Here is an 18,147-nt window from a genome sequence, read left to right on the forward strand (position 1 = left end):
GCAGTGACTAGGCACAATAATATTCTTAGAATAAACACTGACAGCTTTAAATATCCTAAACTTTTTAGTTAAATACATAGAAACTGCATCTTAGGGAAGCTGAATACTTTGGCCCAAATTCTGCCTTCAGATATTGATTTTCCAGCTCCCACTTCCTTCTCTGCCTCAGGGCATTTAAACCTGACCTTTACCCATTCAATTCAGAGTTGAATATAATTTAAACTGAATGTTTTAACACTGTTATTATAGGTACAACTGCACAAACTCATATTCTTGCTTTGGGAACAGTTAGGAATATCCTGACCAAGAGGTTAGAATAACTCTAAATTGACAGTATCACAGTCTGCAGCTTGGTATTTGAGCATGCATATAAAACCATGTCATTTGGTGTAATACATTGACTATTGTTCCCAGGGAGAAGACTGAAATGATCCGGTCATATATTCAAGAAGTGGTGCAATATATTAAGAGAGTAAGTCTGTCCATTGGAATTCTGTTGACAAGAATCGTGGATACAAATGTTACGTAAAGATGCTGAGATTGCAGTTCTCGTGGCAAAAATGAGTAGCACCTATAGCTATCCAATATGTAAAGTGGAAGCTCTAGGTAGAAAATTTTACAATCCCAATTAAGACATTTTCACTTTTTCCTCATTTAAATTCAGATCACAAGTTGTACACTGTGTTTTGTCCAGAGGACTAATATTTGCAAAGAAGTTAATTGCCTCAACCCAGCTTGCGAAGCTATCAATATTAAAAATGATAGGTTTTAAATTCATTCATTCAAATCGTATTTATTGAGCAATACTGTGTGCAAAGCAGTGTACCAAGCACTTGGGAGAATACAGTACAACAACAGATACATTCCTTGCCCATAATGAGCCCACAGAGTACATGGCCTAATGGAAAGAGCATGGTCCTGGGAGTCAGAAGACCTGGGTTCTAATCCTGACTCTGCCACTTGTCTGCTGTGTGACCTTGGGCAAGTCACTTAGCTTCCCTGAGCCTGTTACCTCATCTGTAAAATGGGGATCGAAACTGTGAGCCCCACATGGGATAGGGACTGTGTCCAATCTGATTTGCTTGTATGCACCCCAAGCCCTTTGTACAGTGCCTGGCATATAGTAAGCACTTAACAAATACCATCATTATTATTAAAGGGGGGGACAGACATTAATATACATAAATAAATTACACATATATTTAAACATTGAATTACTTTGAAACTTAGAGAATCATGTTCATTTTGAGTTTACCAAATAGCATTTTATACAATGCCCAGCATAATATCAGAAGATATGAGAGCATGACTATATTGTACGAGTATAAAATGCCTGCTAAGTTTTTCTGCTTTTTAAGATTTCAACTTGCTTAATGCGTGTTTTGATGAACGGGAATGTTTTGCTACTTTCTTACAGTTAGAAGATGCACAAAGTAAACGGCAGGAGAAACTCTTAGAGAAACACAAGGAGATCCGTCAGCAAATACTGGACGAGAAACCTAAGGTAAAGTGTTCTGTATAATAACAGAAAAGATTTGGAAAATCTTAAACTTTTATAGTTGATTCTTAAAATGAATGTTATGCACATATTCAGTGTCACTCATCACACAAACTCAAGCTCTCCACTCACTTAAAATGAAAAAGAATCATTTTTTTCCAGCTTGTATAATTAGATTATTATTATTGGATTCGTTAAGTGCTTACTATCTGTTAAGTGCTGGGATAGATACACATTAATCGGGTTGGACGCAGTCCCTATCCCAATCGGGCATAACAGCCTAAAGTAGAAGGGGGAAGGAGAGTTTTATCCCCATTTTGCAGTTGAGGATCTGCTTTCTTCTTCAATAAGGCATTTGATGTAAAACCCATCTCTGACCAGCAGAGCGCGCTCTTCACTGCAGTCTTCCTTCACATTTTGCCTAAAAATTTACGTTAAAAAGGAAAGGAATCTTTATTTTTCAGCAGTGTTGGTGAAGCCATTCCGAATTTTGCCCTCAGATGATCTCATTGATGAATGTATTCATTTGTAGTGCACGATGATGCCAGCTCTAATCTTTAAACATAATGCACTTAATGCCTAACTGACTTCCCTGCTGACTTCCACAAATTAGCTTCCATTGTAAAACATCCTTTCATGATCAATAATAATAATAATAATGTTGGTATTTGTTAAGCACTTACTATGTGCAAAGCACTGTTCTAAGCGCTGGGGAGGATACAAGGTGAACAGGTTGTCCCACATGGGGCTCACAGTCTTAATCCCCATTTTACAGATGAGGTAACTGAGACACAGAGAAGTCAAGTGACTTGCCCAAAGTCATACAGCTGACAAGTGGCGGAGCTGGGATTTGAACCCACAACCTCTGACTCCCAAGCCCGGGCAGACCTCCAAAACTCTTTACACTGAATTTTAGTCATCTTAAGTCATCTTCGTCATTTTAGTCATCTTTCTTAGGACTCAAGATGGTGATTGTAAAGCAGCATGTTTTTCATTCAGTTTAGTGTTCTTGAAGTTTCCAATTGCTCTAATTCCTTGTTCTTGACAGTTTCCAATTGCTTTAATTCTTTGTGAATTACTTGGGCCATTTCTGGTTTTATGCTTCCTATATTGACAGTGTTGTTTATACTGTGCATTTCAGCAAGGCAGGCTAAATCCCCCAATGTTGCTCACAGTCTCAGTGCATTAATTGGATATTGTTTATATCTTGGCTGTTTTACATTGGAAAAATCAAGTGGAATTTTCCACAACTTCAGAAAACCCATTGTTTTCCCTTTAGGCATGGTACATTTTTGTGAAAATAATCAAGATTTAGTCCAAAAAGCCCTCAATTCCCTGGAGAGTTTTTGGGGTTCTTTTTTTACATGTGACCTTACTTCCAGCCTGAATGTTTTCCTATAGTTGATCTTGTTTATTCCAAATAAAGATATTTTCAAAGGTTAAAAGGAATCTATCAAGAACAGACTCGGAATGTGACTTTAGCACTTCTGATGCTGCCTTCCTTCTTACTGAACTATTGAGTCTGACAGCAGAGGGAGAAAAAGCTCATCACATTCATGTTCCAAGCAGATGCAAAGCTGAGAAGAGGCGGATCTTTTCCTAGTGGGATTCCAAACAGGCAGCAGCAACAGAGAGAAGTTTGGATATTGAGCCATTGCTTTTGAAGACATAGTTTTGCCCCAGAAGTGGAGGTAGCTTTCACTCCTTACGAAAGCCCCAGGGGTTTCTGGAAGCTGTAGACATCCAGGCCCTTTGCTTCCTGGGACATGTAGTTTTCTATATAAAATCAATCAGTGATATTTATTGAGCACTAACTATGTGCAGAACACTGTATTAAGTGCTTGGGAGAGTACAATACAACAGAGTTGGTAGATATGTTCCCTTCTTGCCTGCAGTTCCCTCAATAGCTTTAAACCAGACCTGATTGGAGGCTGTGGAAACACACTGCTCCTACCCAAAGACTGGCTTTGACCTGGCCATCTACCAAGGGGGTATTTTCATTTTCTATTTTATAGTCATTAAAGCCCTCGTAGGAAGTTTTGTTCATCAACCAGGATGTTTTCCCTTGGCAGTTGAAAAGGAAATCCGGGAACCCAGCCACAGATCAAACGCAACTATATTTGTTTACAGAGCACATATCTCAAAATTTCATACAATCTCTAAACAAATGTGCAGGTGGGCTTCCCAAGGTTTTGTGTTATTGATATAAAGTTTACTATCCATAGGGTTGTGACCAAATATTTACAATTTATAACTCGTAGACACAGCATTCTTATCTAGTAAGACCTTGACTTCAAATGTTTTGAGTTAAGACAAATGGTATAAGGTTTCTAAATTACAACCTTGTTTCAGCTTTACGATATATTGGTTTTTACTTCACAGTACTAGCCTTCTCCAAGAGGCCTTCCCCGATTAAGTCCTCTTTGCCCCAGCTCACTCTCCCTTCTGTGTCATTTATGCACTTGGATCTGCATAATGACCTTTGGGCATTTGATATTTGCCCCACTCAGTCATATTTACTGAGCGCTTACTGTGTGTAAAGCACTGTACTAAACCACCCCCAACTCCAAAGCACTTGTGTATATATCTTTAAATTAAATAGCATAAAGTACTTATTCATATAAGTATCTTACTCCCCCCCGCTCCCCCACAAGACTCTGTTTGTTATGGGCAGGAAACTTGTCTGTTAAATCTGTGGTATTATATTCTCCCAAGCACTTAGTATAGTGCACTGCATATAAGCAGCACTCAGTAAATACCATTGATTGATTGAGAACCTCATTTATGGTATTTCTGAGTGTCTCTGCAGTATGTGGGAGAGGGTAAGAAGGGTCCAGAGCATAGGAAAATAGGAAAAAAAATTGAAAGCAGTGAAAAGGAGTAAAAATTTATGAGCTTGCAGCTGAAAGAGGCGGGGGGCAGAAAAGAGTATTTTTCTGACCGAGTCACCAGACGGTATCCATGCAACATCTGAAGAGAAAGTCAGTGACCTTGTCATGGAACCTATCTGACTCAATATGAATACATTAATAAAGGTACATTATCATTTATGTAATTGAGTACAGAATTCTAATAACTCTGGTAAAAATATGGTATCCTACCTTCATTCAGATACTGGTCAGCACCATTTTATAACATTGTTCCTGTGAAATAAATTGGTTCTGAAATGATTTGACGTGACTCAGTTTTTAGAAATCAATTGAATCATAAATCCGAGGACATCCTGTAATCTGAAATTTAAACTCTGATTCAAATTTTGGACTAAAATCCAGATCACGTTTTGGTTTGAAAGTCCTGAGTGTTCTATTTTCCAACTTCATTGTGAATTTCCCCTCAACTATCTTTCCTTAGGAGGTTTATCTGGCTGCCCTTTGTAGCTTGAAGACTCTATGCATAACTGACAGCAAGGTGGGACTCAGGGATGAGTTAGCCTTGGTTTCGTGGCCAACATTCAGGATTTGTTAAATGTCTAATCTGGTGGGAGGGGCTATCCTAAATCTGCAGCTTTTCTATTTTTTAGGCAGGGGCTTGTGTGCTAAAATGTAGAGCAAGATCATTAGTTTATTGGACAACTCCAGTTTGGGAAGAATGTCTGGCAATGGTAGGGATAGGATTTGAATACAAAATGATTTGACAAATAATGGTAATGGTCTTGATAAGGAGGATAAAGCAATAAGAGCAAGTGCCCAGTAATGCCTTTGAGGAGGAGGAATAATACAAAAATTGTGGGGGTCACTGTCTAGGAACAGTTGCAGGCCAAAAGATCAGGGGTTCAGAGTGGATTATGATATTTCTAGAAACTGAATATATCTTTCCCTTGACCCACTGGCAACCCTTAAGGAGGGCGTAGTGTTTTTGCTATTTAAATATAATAATAATTGTAGTATTTAAGTGCTTGCTTTGTGCCAGGCACCGTACTAGGCTGTGGGTTGGGTGGGGAGGGGCGGTGATAGAGTTGGGCACAGTCCCTGTTGCATGTAGGACTCAGTCTCAATCCCCATTTTACAGATGGGGTAACCGAGGCACAGAGAAGTGAAATGACTTGCCCAAGGGCATTCAGCAGACAGGTAGTGGAGGCAGGATTAGCACCCATGACCTTTTGACTCCCAGGCCCGGACTCTATCCACTATGCCATACTACTTCACCAGTGTATTTCCTCTAACTCTTGAATATTTTGTATTATTGGGATTAGCCAAATGGGCCTGATTTTATTTTGCCTCAGGCATGGATCTTTTAGCCGAGCTCCTAGCAACTTTATGAGATTCTTTTGTAATTGTTTAAAGTGAATGCAACACTTCTTTGAACATTGATATGCCTTTCATGAAAGAACTAGGTCACCAGTGTACTCTTTGGGGCTTTGAGTCAGTAACTGACTAAATGGTAGGCTGCTGACCAAAAACGTTGCTGCAGCTGCCCAAAGTGGAGACTCTAAATCAATGAAAAATAGGTATTTCATAACGTTTCTTTCAGATTTCCCCTTGTAGATGCTGGTGATATTAGTTAGACTGGTATGTGAGTATCAAAGGAAAAAATTCATGCCTTGGTTTGTTAGATAATGTAAATTTCCCTTATTTATGATGCACCTTTTTCACTTTGGATACAGAGAGCATCACAGAAAGCAGCACGGCTTAGTGTATAAAACACAGATCTGAAAGAGGATCTGGGTTCAGGTCCCAGTTCCACCACTTGCCTGCTATATGACCTTGGGCAAGTCACTTAACTTCTCTGAGCCTCAGTTTCTTCAACTGCAAATAAGTGATTCAATATATGTTCTCCCTCATACATAGACTGTGATCCTGTGTGGGATAGGGACTGTGTCTGACCTGATTAATTTGTATCTACCCCAGTATTTAGAACAGTGCTTGACACATAGTAAGTGTTTAATAAATTCCATTTTCAAAAGTGAATAAATGAGTTTATTCCTATCATTCCTAATGTTTGGTAAATACTGAAAAATGGAAGACCCACTGTCTGATAATGGGTCATTTCCTAATTGTATAATAAATATGTTTCCCCTAAGTTAAGCAAAACATTTTCCTTAAGCTGACCCTATTGAAATAACTAAAATTTATATAAGCCACCAGTTTCATACAGAAGGTGATGGGACAGGGTTCTAATGTTTATGAGAATTTTTCAGAGCCCATCTTCCTATGAATAATATATTGGATGTAGTACACATGTGTTCATAGCTATAGTTTTGATTAAGCATTATAGATTGACTGCATTACATACGCATGTTTTATTGGGGCTGCATATACTAACTTGTTATGATTCAAAAACTAAAGCAGCAAGTGCTTAAACATGCAGTCACCTTCCTTGTTTCAGTGCTTTAGTTGGTTTCCTTGGGAGTTCACATCTGGCTAGACTTGCTAAAGATTGGAGAAAAAGGCCTGTAATTTGCAAGAAGTGATAAAAGCAAGGAAGGAACCACTCACAGATCCCCTTACGGCCCCCACCAGCCAAGGAATTGAGTTTTCTGGCTTACTGAGTCTCTTTGTAAAGAAAACAGACTGATTTTTCTCTTAACATTCAGGAATTTACCCTTCATTCTTTGTAAGGACAATTAATGAGAAATTGTTCTTAGTTTGCCAAAGACATTCCAGTTGATATTGATCACTTTGATAGTGATGGTTCTGCTCATTGCCTTTTTGAGGTGGGTTTTCTTAATGCTCTTTCAATATAACAGTATTTATTCAGGTGCTTACTATGTTCCAGGCACTGTTCTAAGCACTGGGCTAGATACAAGGTAATCAGGTTGGACACCATCCATGCCTCATATGGGGTTCACAGTCTTCATCCCCATTTTACAGCATAGGTAACTGAAGTACAGAGAAGTATAGCAATTTGCTCAGGGTCACATAACAGACAAGTGGCAAAGCCGGGTTTGGAACCCAAGTCCTGTTAACTCCCAGATCCATTCTCTATCCACAAGGCCATGCTACTTCTCTATATGGGTAATGTGGGTATATGGGTATGGATATATAGGTAATTTACTTTCCCTGTAATATTGGTTTTGTCTTTCTAAGTCCATAGTTTTAAATTGTTTAATCAGGAAAAAAAAAAATTGGGGGGAAGTTATGGAACATTTAAAGTTGCACCAAAGTATTGTGTTGCTACATACTCTCTTCTCCCTTATGGGAGTATAGAAAAATCCCGTACATTTTCCCTTCCAGAATCCTTGTGACAGTGACATGTTTTTGAGTATAGAAAGGGAGAGGTATTCCAGTCCATGTAGGCATATCTCTCAATAGTGCAGACTACCTTCATTCCAAGTAAGTCATCATGCTCACAGGTTCCTCTTTGGTCTTGGTCCTTTGGTGTCTGGTTTGGGAATTAGTTCAGAGAGCATGGAACCCACTTGACCAGTCCCCCTGTTGGACTCCATCTCAAGTAATCCTCCAGGCCTCTCTCCACTAAAGTGCAGCGATTTGTGACCTCAAGAGGGATGCAGGGAACAATTCTTCGTTTTACCTTTCTCCTCCAGTCTTTACCTTTTCCTTTTATGTCCCTCTTCTTCATTTTCATACAAGTTGTACTTTGTTGCATAGGAGTCAGGAGAAGCCAGATTGTATGTAGGAGGAGAAGTCAATAACCCTTCCTGCAGTAATCAATGGGAAGGGAACAGCGATGGATCTAGGTTCCCTAGCAATAAAGATCCAGGGCAGGAGATGGTGGAGGTTGGATTGAGCAGGCCACACTTGAACTAAATATAACGGGAGCTGCAGTTTATGTTGGATCAGAATTTAAAAAAATTTGGTAGGGAGTAAAGTAACTCGATGGCCTTATTTTTTAACCCTTGACCTCACCTTTTCCTGTTGTTAGGACCTCTTCCATGTAAAGTGAAATGTGCAGGTGTATATGATGGCAGAATTTCTCTCCGTAATCATTTTGACAGCTTGGTCAAAGTATGAATTTCCGTGCTTACCAATGAAAAATGAGCAGTCCAGAAAGCTCAGACTATACTTAGACTCAAAACTACAAGACTGAATAAAATGTTATTTTCAAAAAGGCAAACCATTGTGGTAATCAGGATCTTTCCTGGGAATTCCTTGAAATTATTAACCTGTGCACATATTCATCATGTAATCAACTGTTGAAATGGTACTAGGAACTTGGGGTGGTTTAGGGAATGTGGAGAAGATGGCGTCCCTGTCTTCCAGTAGATAACCATTTCATTGAACTATTGTTTCATGTTCATTGATAGGGCTACATTAATACAGGATTTAAGGCCTCCTGAGCATTCAGCCCAATGAAGTTGGTTTTATCTTTCCCAAAATTGCTGATGCATATCCAGTTCTTCAGTCACTTGCTGACACATTCTAAATTATCATCCCTTCAGACGTGCTAATATATTTCATCCATCCCCAGATTCAGACTCCCTGACAGACAATTTTCTATAGGCTTAGTGATGCATATCCAGTTTTTTTCCACACTACTTTGTAATCAGTTTTCTATTGAATGTAGCATCTACCCACGTCTTTACACTTTGCTGTTCGGCATTCCTATTTTCACAAAGTTATTGACAGAAGTTTAGATTGTTGCTAAAAAGGCTTCTGATGCTACCGATGGCATTGGTTTTGCTAAAAGTAGTTGTATTTTGCTAAATTTTGAGCCAGTTGTGCTTGAAAGTGGGTCTTAAATCAACCAATATTTCATGGGATCTGGTGGAAGAAAGGAGGAGCTGGGAAATAAGTTTTACAGTGATTTAAGATTAAAAGGTTTGCTTTCTTGCCTTAACTCTTAAAGGCCTATTAATGATCCTGAGTGACATGAAGTCCTCATAAAACTTAAATATATGTACTGTTTCAACTTAAAAAGCATTCTCCAACCCAATTTTAAGCTTTAGGTAGACATAAAAACTTAACTTCAAGATGATGTAGGCACTATTCTCATCAGTGCCTGCTCCACATTCTGCTGCTCCCTGGTGACAAACTAAATTGTCAAAAAGGTGAATTTACACTTTCAGATAACTAGCAATTCTTAATGATACAATATTTGGAGTTACATAATTGTTCCCTCTTAGGATGGAATCTGAGCTGTTTTAAGCATAATGTTGGGATTCAGTCATTTTTTTAAAGTTAGGGATTTTTAGGCAGTTGAGTGACAGATGAACTGTTTTGATTTGATTTCCCTTATTCAAGTAGATTTTTTTCCATATTGGACTTCAACTCAGAGCAAATGGGATTGCTTTGTTTTACTACAAAGACTTGGCAAACTCTGCCAAGGATTCAACTACTTTCTTGAAGAAAAGTTATGGGTTTTTTTAAATGCTTACTATGGGGAAATTACTGAACAAAGTGCTGGGTAGATGCAGATGTATGTTGTCAGATATAATTCCTACTTCACATGGGGCTAACAATCTAAGGGGTGAGAACAGGTATTTAATCCCAGTTTTGCAGATGAAGAACTAGGGCCCATGCTCATTTCCACTGGGCCACATTGTTTTCTTTAGGTGTCTTTCTGTTGGCAGTGGTGAATGAATAAGTGATTTTTATGGAGAAATAATTAAGGGAATTCTTTTTTTCATCTCTCAGCACAGGAATGGGAGAAATAAGTGAGACTAAAATCCCAAACTCCAGAGGAGAGAATCAGATTCTTCCTAGCATCTTTTAGTAAGATGAGAAACCATAGTACAGGATCTGGAGTAAAAAGGCTGGTTGAAGGTTTTGCATCACCAGTGTAGTAGTAGCATGCCCAAGAATCCTCCCAGGGGAATCATTTTGAACAGGGAATGCAACCAAGAAATATATTTCGATGCCAAAAATTGACAGCCTCCCTTTTTTTTCACACAGGGGGAAGGTTCCTCCTCATACTTGTCGGATACTTGCCATGAGGATCCCTCTATTTCCCCCAACTTTACTCCCCCCAACCCTCAAGGCCTCACGTGGTGACCACCATCCTTCCGACCAGGTAGGACTGGATGGGAGGGGTCGCTTTTGACAGAAATGAGGTCTGATCCTATAGAATGGATTTTCTCTATTTTCATATTCCCGCTCTTTCCTTTTCCTCCATCCCTCCTACCCCCCAGTTTTCCCACTGCTGTACCTGTCTCCTTTGCTCTGCTTTTGTTTCTTCCTTCCCCTGACTGCATCAGTTTGGTTATTCCAGTCTTTATATGCACTTCTCCTTTACTCACCTCCTTTTTATTCTGCAACTGTCCTCTATTTTCATTTTTATGCTTAATCCCTGCTGGCTCCCTCTCCATAAAAACAAAAACACACATCTTTTCTCATTATTTTCACCCACCAAAATATTATCAAAGAAGAAAATACCATCCTTTGTGCCTCCCTCCTGCACCTCTCCTTTCTTTGCTCACACCCATCTCCCTTCATTGTCATCCTCTTCCCAATTATTTTGGGTGGTGTTTTTGTTTTTTGTTTTTTGGCTTTACTGATGAGTGATTTGGCCTAAGGACTAATTAACTGGGGTCTTTCTATGTTCAGGCTCCTACTAGTATCTGAATAGAGATGGTGTCCCTCTGAGGTTATTTCTGCAGTTCTAAGATACTAGAGATACATTGTTAAGAAGATATGTTGATTCAGGGAGAGAGGAGATGAGAGCTGTATTATAGTCCAAAGACAAAAAACCTGACCATTCCTAAAGGAAAAAGAAATAAAAAAACAGGCAGCTGTAAATAAGAGTGGAAAATGTGTAGGATACAGAAACCTGCTGAAAATATTCAAGAATGATGTTGTTGAAAATATGAGGGTAATTGAGGATTTCCCAGTTTATCTGAGAATTAAACCATAATGAAAGATTGCAGATGAAGGAAAATGTGATGGTTTGACCTTTATGGTTCAGTAAGACAAGTTTTTCAGTACAGTGATCCCTTCTAATACCCTTTTTTAGCACTTTTTCACCATAACACTATGGACTTTTAATGCCCTTTCTCACTTTGCTCCAATGTTGCAGTCCCTCCATAGTTTACCTTGGTTCAAAGTCCTCACTTAAGCCCTTGAAGAGTAAGTGAAGCCAGTCTGGCTTGGGGGACAGAGGCCCCCATAAAGTTACCGTACTCTGGAATACAGAGATCACCTTTTGCAACAGCTCTTTATTCTCCATTTATCAAGCTAGTGAGTTTGTGTGTTTTTAAATAGGATGTGAAAGAAAACACTGGAAATTATTTGCATATGTATGTATCTAAATACCTAATTCAGAATCTTTTATTATTGTTACATATTTCTGTTAGCGTGGCTCAGTGGAAAGGGCCCAGGCTTGGGAGTCAGAGGTTGTGGGTTCTAATCCCGGCTCTGCCACATGTCTGCTGTATGACCTTGGGCAAGTCACTTAACTTCTCTGAACCTCAGTTACCTCATCTGTAAAGTGGGGATTAAGACTGTGAGCCCCACATGGGACAGCCTGATCACCTCGTATCCCCCCCCCCAGTGCTTAGATCAGTGCTTTGCACATAGTAAGTGCTTAACAAATGCCATCATTATAGTTATTATTTGATTATGTACCTGTTGTGTTTTTAACACCCACCCTTGCCACAAAATGGTCCTCTGCCTTCACAGAGATCCCTGCATTTAAGAGGCCCACTAATCAGTGCAGGCCATCAGGCCCCATTTGGACTCCGACCCAACTTTCCCCTGTCATGATACACAAATCCACAGCCTCAACTCCACCTAATCTCCATCCCTCCGTCAGTTTCTCATTCCCAACCCCAACTCTGTACTTCAATCAGCGCTATTTATTGAGCACTTAACTGTGTGCAGAGCATTCTACTAAGCACTTGGAAGAGTACAAAACAACAGTGTTAGAAGAAACATCTCCTGCCCACAAGAACTGTATTTTCCTGGAACCAATTAAGAGCACTAACCAGGATGCATCAGTTCAGCAAATGATATAGTTACCAAACAATGAAATGCAACTCCAGTCATTGCTCCAGTCTAAACCCGTTGACTTGCAGGCTAGGAAGAAGAAATTTGAGACCACTTTCCATGTGCTATTGGTATTTCTGAGAGGAGAGCAAATGTAGAGCAAAATTGTGACTTGGAATGCCACATTTTCGTTATCCACTTCTTCTAAGGTATCACAATTTGGCCATGTAAGCAAAAACTGTATAATGGAGCGAAAGAGTTATACGATGAGAATAAAGTCAGGACTGGGAATGGATCATAAATAGTCATATTTACTGAGCACTTACTGTGTACAGAGCACTGTACTAAGCACTTGGGAGAGTACAATATAACAGACACAATGAGCTTACAAACTAGAGGGGGAGAGAATAGCAATGATGCTTTGTCTTTGATGGAGAATTGAAGAGTTTGTTCTCATGAAATGCACCGAGTGTAAAATAGGTAAATGTTCAAGTGCTTAGCCTTGCATTCTTCAGCTGCACACAAGCTCTGACATCATTTTAGGTCATTGGTAAGAAGGGCATTTTGGTTCTTTATATTTCCACGGCTGTTTGGATGTTATCGTACATTGAATTTCACTCTGAAAAGTTAATCACAGCAATCAATAGTATTTATTGAGCACCTCCGTGCAAAGCACTATACCGAGTACATGGGGGAATACAACAGAAGTAAAGGACATAATTACCTGCCCTCAAGTAGCTTACAGTCTAACAGAATGGCAGCTCCTTCCATGATCCAATCCTCTTGCTCTGATTTTATGAAAAACTATGCTAAAGACTTTAATATGCTTTGTTCTAGTATATCATGCTTAGTTTTGTGCTAATCTGGTTTATGCCCTGAAAGACTGTCAACCAGTATTATTAGTAAGAATATTTATTTCAAAAGTGTTAAATGTTCCTAGAGTTCAGAAATCAAAGAATATTCAATTCTATTGTTTTTGTCCCTCTTGCCCTTTAAAGTAAAACTCAGGTGAGAGTCCCACACCTTTATTAAAGAAAAATTACATTGGTAATTTCAGGGAATTGATAACTCTTACTTAGAAGCAATTGCTCTAAGTTGAAATAAGACAAAAAGAACTGAGTTAATATGGCAGATTTCTGCCAGTGTTTTTATTTTTCACTCATTTCCATTTTAAGCATATTTGTGTTCTCTATTCATAATTCTACATTAAAAATGAATGAATGAATCAATCAATTGTATTTATTGAGCACTTACTGTGTGCAGAGCACTGTACTAAGCACTTGGGAAGTACAAGTTGGCAACATATAGAGACAGTCCCTACCCAGCAGTGGGCTCACAGTCTAAAAGGGGGAGACAGAACAAAACCAAAAATACTAACAAAATAAAATAAATAGAATAGATATGTACAAGTAAAATAAATAAATAGAATAATAAATAAGTACAAACATATATACATATATACAGGTGCTGTGGGGAAGGGAAGGAGGTAAGATGGGGGGATGGAGAGGGAGACGAGGGGGAGAGGAAGGAAGGGGGTCAGTCTGGGAAGGCCTCCTGGAGGAGGTGAGCTCTCAGTAGGGCCTTGAAGGGAGGAAGAGAGCTAGTTTGGCGGATGGGCAGAGGGAGAGCATTCCAGGCCCGGGGATGACGTGGGCCGGGGGTAGATGGCGGGACAGGCGAGAACGAGGCACGGTGAGGAGATTAGCGGCAGAGGAGCGGAGGGTGCGGGGTGGGCTGTAGAAGGAGAGAAGGGAGGTGAGGTAGGAGGGGGCGAGGTGATGGACAGCCTTGAAGCCCAGGGTGAGGAGTTTCTGCCTGATGCGCAGATTGATTGGTAGCCACTGGAGATTTTTGAGGAGGGGGGTAACGTGCCCACAGCCTTTCTGGACAAAGACAATCCAGGCAGCAGCATGAAGTATGGATTGAAGTGGGGACAGAAACGAGGATGGAAGATCAGAGAGAAGGCTGATGCAGTAGTCCAGACGGGATAGGATGAGAGCTTGAACAAGCAGGGTAGCAGTATGGATGGAGAGGAAAGGGCGGATCTTGGCAGTGTTGCGGAGCTGAGACCAGCAGGTTTTGGTGACGGCCTGGATGTGGGGAGTGAATGAGAGAGCGGAGTCCAGGAAGACACCAAGGTTGCGGGCTTGTGAGATGGGAAGGATGGTAGTGCCGTCAAGAATAAGCCTGAAACAGAATTTTTCAGGTGGTATCTTGCAATAACAGGGCATTGTTACTGTGAGCTTTCCCCGCATGTTGAGAAGGAGAAGGAGCCAGCACCCGTAGCACATAAAACCTATAGCATATAAAGCTGTCATCAGCTCTCCAAGGAGTGATCTTTTATCTTCATACCAGATTGGACACTATCCCAGCTGATTCATAAATGTTTTGAATGATCTGTTTTTGATTTGTGAGTCTTCATCCCCAGCCTGCTTACCCTTGTATCTGAGATGAATAGTTGAAGCAAGGGCAGATAAGTCGTTACATATATACATCTAGATAAATGTGTGTGTGTATATATATGTATGCATAAAATATAATATGTACATATATATATACAACCAGATAAAAGGAGATTAGAAGAGTCAGAATAAATATCTTCTATATTCTGAGTGTGTGCCTATATGCATGCCTGCATGCTTATATGGAGAACTTAGCTAAAGAAATATCATACAGATGAATTGCAGTTCAATTTGTACTTCCATGTTTTCATGCCCTAGTAACAAAGCTCTGTGTAATTTTTCAGGAGTCAGACAAATTAAGATAATTGTAATTGGTATTTCCTACTGAATGCTAGAGACAAAGCAATCTAGGGAGTTAGAAGTCAGGAGATTTAGAGGATATTGTGCACACTGCCCCGACTGCTGTGTGACCTTGGGCTCTTGACTAGCTGAGCCTCCCTTTGGTAATCTGTGAAATGAAGACAGTAGTCCTTCCACAAAGAGAAATAGGGTTGTTGTGCAGCTTCCTGAGTAATTAGGGTTGTGTAAAGTATTTGTTTCTCCTGGAAAATGGCATAAAGATGTACATAATCTTTTAAACATGTCTTTCAATGTCATATTGACTAGAACAGAAGTCACCTGCTAGGAAATGTGTTTGTAACAAAAGCTTCTGGGTACTGAAAGCATTTGAAAGCCCTGATAGAAATCCCCAGAACCTAGCCCTGAAAGCTCATTACAATTTGCAGAGAGAACTCTCTGCTTTTAAGAACAGTTTCCTTGGGGGCTTCTAGCCCTTCAGAAGTATGATGTGCCTCTGGCAAACTGCATAGGTTTCCCTTTGTCCAAGCAGTTCTTTAATCACCTCATTAAGGAGGCCAGTATGCATTCACCCTCACTGCTCCTATTTCAGTTTCTAAGTTTTTATTCGGTAGTGCCATGTGAAGGCATGTATTTGCCATAAGGGGCTGTGGACAACAGGCCCAGGCAAACGAGATGTTGGCGGCGTGGTGCGTCACTGGCTTGGGGGACAGTGGACCAGTCCAGTAGGAATCTCAGCCCGTGGGGAAATGTCTGAATGTCCAGTGCACCTAGACTAGTGCACTGTGGGGAGAGCCAAACTTGGCCATATAGCGGACTGAAGCACAGGCAGCTGATCATTGCCCACTCCAGTCAATAACAGTCGTGACTTTGGAGGAAGAATCACTGGAGGAATGTATAAAACCAATTTTTCTCTGTACTCAGAACACTGCAAACTCCTTAAGGGGAGAGGTCGTGTCCAAGCACTTAATACGGTATTTCCCCCTCTAGACTTTAGACTGTCTATGGGCAGGGAACGTTTCCATTAATTCTGTTATATTGTACTCTACCAAGTTCTTTGTACAGTGCTCTGCACGTAGTAAATGCTCAATATATACCATTGATCGATTGAGAGTGAGTTCCTCATGCCTCTGCCTGGGAAAGAGGAACCCCTGCTAAGATCAGTTGTAGGTTTTTAGTCAGTCAGCTAATCATATTTATTGAGCATTTGCTGTGTGCAGAGCATTGTAATAAGCACTTATGAGACTACAATACAACAATATAACAGACACATTCCCTGCCCAGAACAAGCTGAACATGCTACCCTAAGATAAGTGCCTTAAGAACTCTGATTCTCACCACTGCTCCATAATGCTTATGTACATATTAATCATGTATTCATATAGTCAACTATTCCCCCATCCCTAATGCACTTTTGTCTGTCTCTCCCTAAACACTGTAAGCTCCTTCTGGACAGGGATTACATCAACCAACTCTGTTGTACTTTCCCAATAAATATGATTGATAAGGCTGTTGGGCCTCTGTTTTTCTCTCAGCAGAGGCATGTTTTGACTGAAAGCAGTAGAGCTGTAGGATAGGGAGTTAATAATAATAATGATGGTATTTGTTAAGCGCTTTCTATGTGCCATGCACTGTCCTAAGTGCTGAATAATTCATTCATTCATTCAATCGTATTTATTGAGCACTTAATGTGTGAAGGGCACTGTACTAAGCTCTTGGGAAGTACAAATCGGCAACATATAGAGATAGTCCCTACCCAACAACGGGCTCACTGTCTAGAAATGATAACTGTAGTATTTAAGTGCTTATTATGTGCCAAACACTGAAGTAAATGTTGGGACAGATACAATATAAGTCAGTCGCAGTTCCTGTCCCACATGGGATTCAGGTATTTAAGGAGCAGTGTGGCCTAGTGGAAAGACCGTAGGCCTGGAAGTCAGAGGACCTGGGTTCTAATCCTGGCTCTGCCCCTTTGCTGCTGCATGGCCTTGGACAAGTCACTTATCTGTGACTCATTTTCTTCACTTGTAAAATGGGGATTTAATACCTGTTCTCCCACCTACTTAGACTGTGAACCCAATCACTTAGCACAGAGCTTGGCATATAGTAAACCCTTAACAAATACTATTACTGTTATTATTATTATCAGTAATAATTATCCAAATTTGCAGATGAACAAACTGAGCCACAGAGAATTTAAGTGACTTGGCCAAGGTTTCACAGCAGACAAGTGGCAGAGCTTGGATTAGAACCCAGGTCCTTTGACTCCCAGTCTCGTGCTTGATAAATCCCAGAATTTAGTGTAAATCCAAAGACGGAGATGATCAGAAAGCATTGAATAAAAAGTACCTTTGACCAAGGTTACATTTTGTGTCAAATCCAAAGATGGAGATGATCAGAAAGCATTGAATAAAAAGTACCTTTGACCAAGGTTACATTTTGTGTCATAGGCATCTTGATGATTTTCTGCTGGTTAAGGAGAGAAATAGTATGTGTAAAAAAGATCTAAATCAGTCATTGCCATTTTACCTCTTTGTGTATTCTTGTACTGCAAATTTCTTGAAAGAAATTTCTCAACTATGAGAGGTGATGGATTTTGCGTGTGACATTTTCACTAGCTATCTTGGAGGACTGATTTCTTTGTTATGTGGGGACAGAGGTTAATTAAGTACAGGAAACGTTCCCCATTCTGATATTTCTAAACTCTAGAGGGAATCACTACCCACCTTCTCTGTTAGTTTTATCAGCTCCAAATGTCAGTAATCAATCAATTGTATTTATTGAGCACTTACTGTGTGCAGATCACTGTTCTAAGTCCTTGGGAGAGTATAATATAACAGAGTTGGTAAACACGTTCCCTTCCCCCAGTAGAAAAGGGGGATTGGTGACCCCTGTGTTTCTTACCCATTTAGGTTTCCTGTCCTATGTGTGCTTCTTGTGAGTTGCTTGCTTGCATTGCTAAATGATGCTGTGAATGCAGGGACTAGCGGTTCACCAAAAGATCAGGTCACCCAAACAGAAATAAGTAAATAAACTTAGGCTGAGTGCTTCCCAGCTTTCTCCTACAGCT

The 18,147-nt window shown here is 40.1% G+C and overlaps 1 protein-coding gene across 2 annotated transcripts in view; it reads left to right on the top strand.

Annotated features, from left to right (window-relative positions):
• Nucleotides 1-18,147, top strand: part of PLCB1 (phospholipase C beta 1) — a 444,925-nt gene that overhangs the window by 379,660 nt on the left and 47,118 nt on the right. Inside the window, exons 30-32 of one of the 2 annotated variants that reach the window (XM_038750968.1) lie at nucleotides 415-472; nucleotides 1,418-1,504; nucleotides 10,291-10,408. In XM_038750968.1, coding sequence (XP_038606896.1) covers nucleotides 415-472; nucleotides 1,418-1,504; nucleotides 10,291-10,389 — 244 coding nt within the window. In that variant the 3' untranslated portion in view covers nucleotides 10,390-10,408. The remainder of the gene's footprint in view (nucleotides 1-414; nucleotides 473-1,417; nucleotides 1,505-10,290; nucleotides 10,409-18,147) is intronic. The other variant, XM_038750967.1, reaches the window with a different exon arrangement.

The sequence above is a fragment of the Tachyglossus aculeatus genome, chromosome 9 (genome assembly GCF_015852505.1).
Source record: "Tachyglossus aculeatus isolate mTacAcu1 chromosome 9, mTacAcu1.pri, whole genome shotgun sequence".
Taxonomy (NCBI): Eukaryota; Metazoa; Chordata; class Mammalia; order Monotremata; family Tachyglossidae; genus Tachyglossus; species Tachyglossus aculeatus.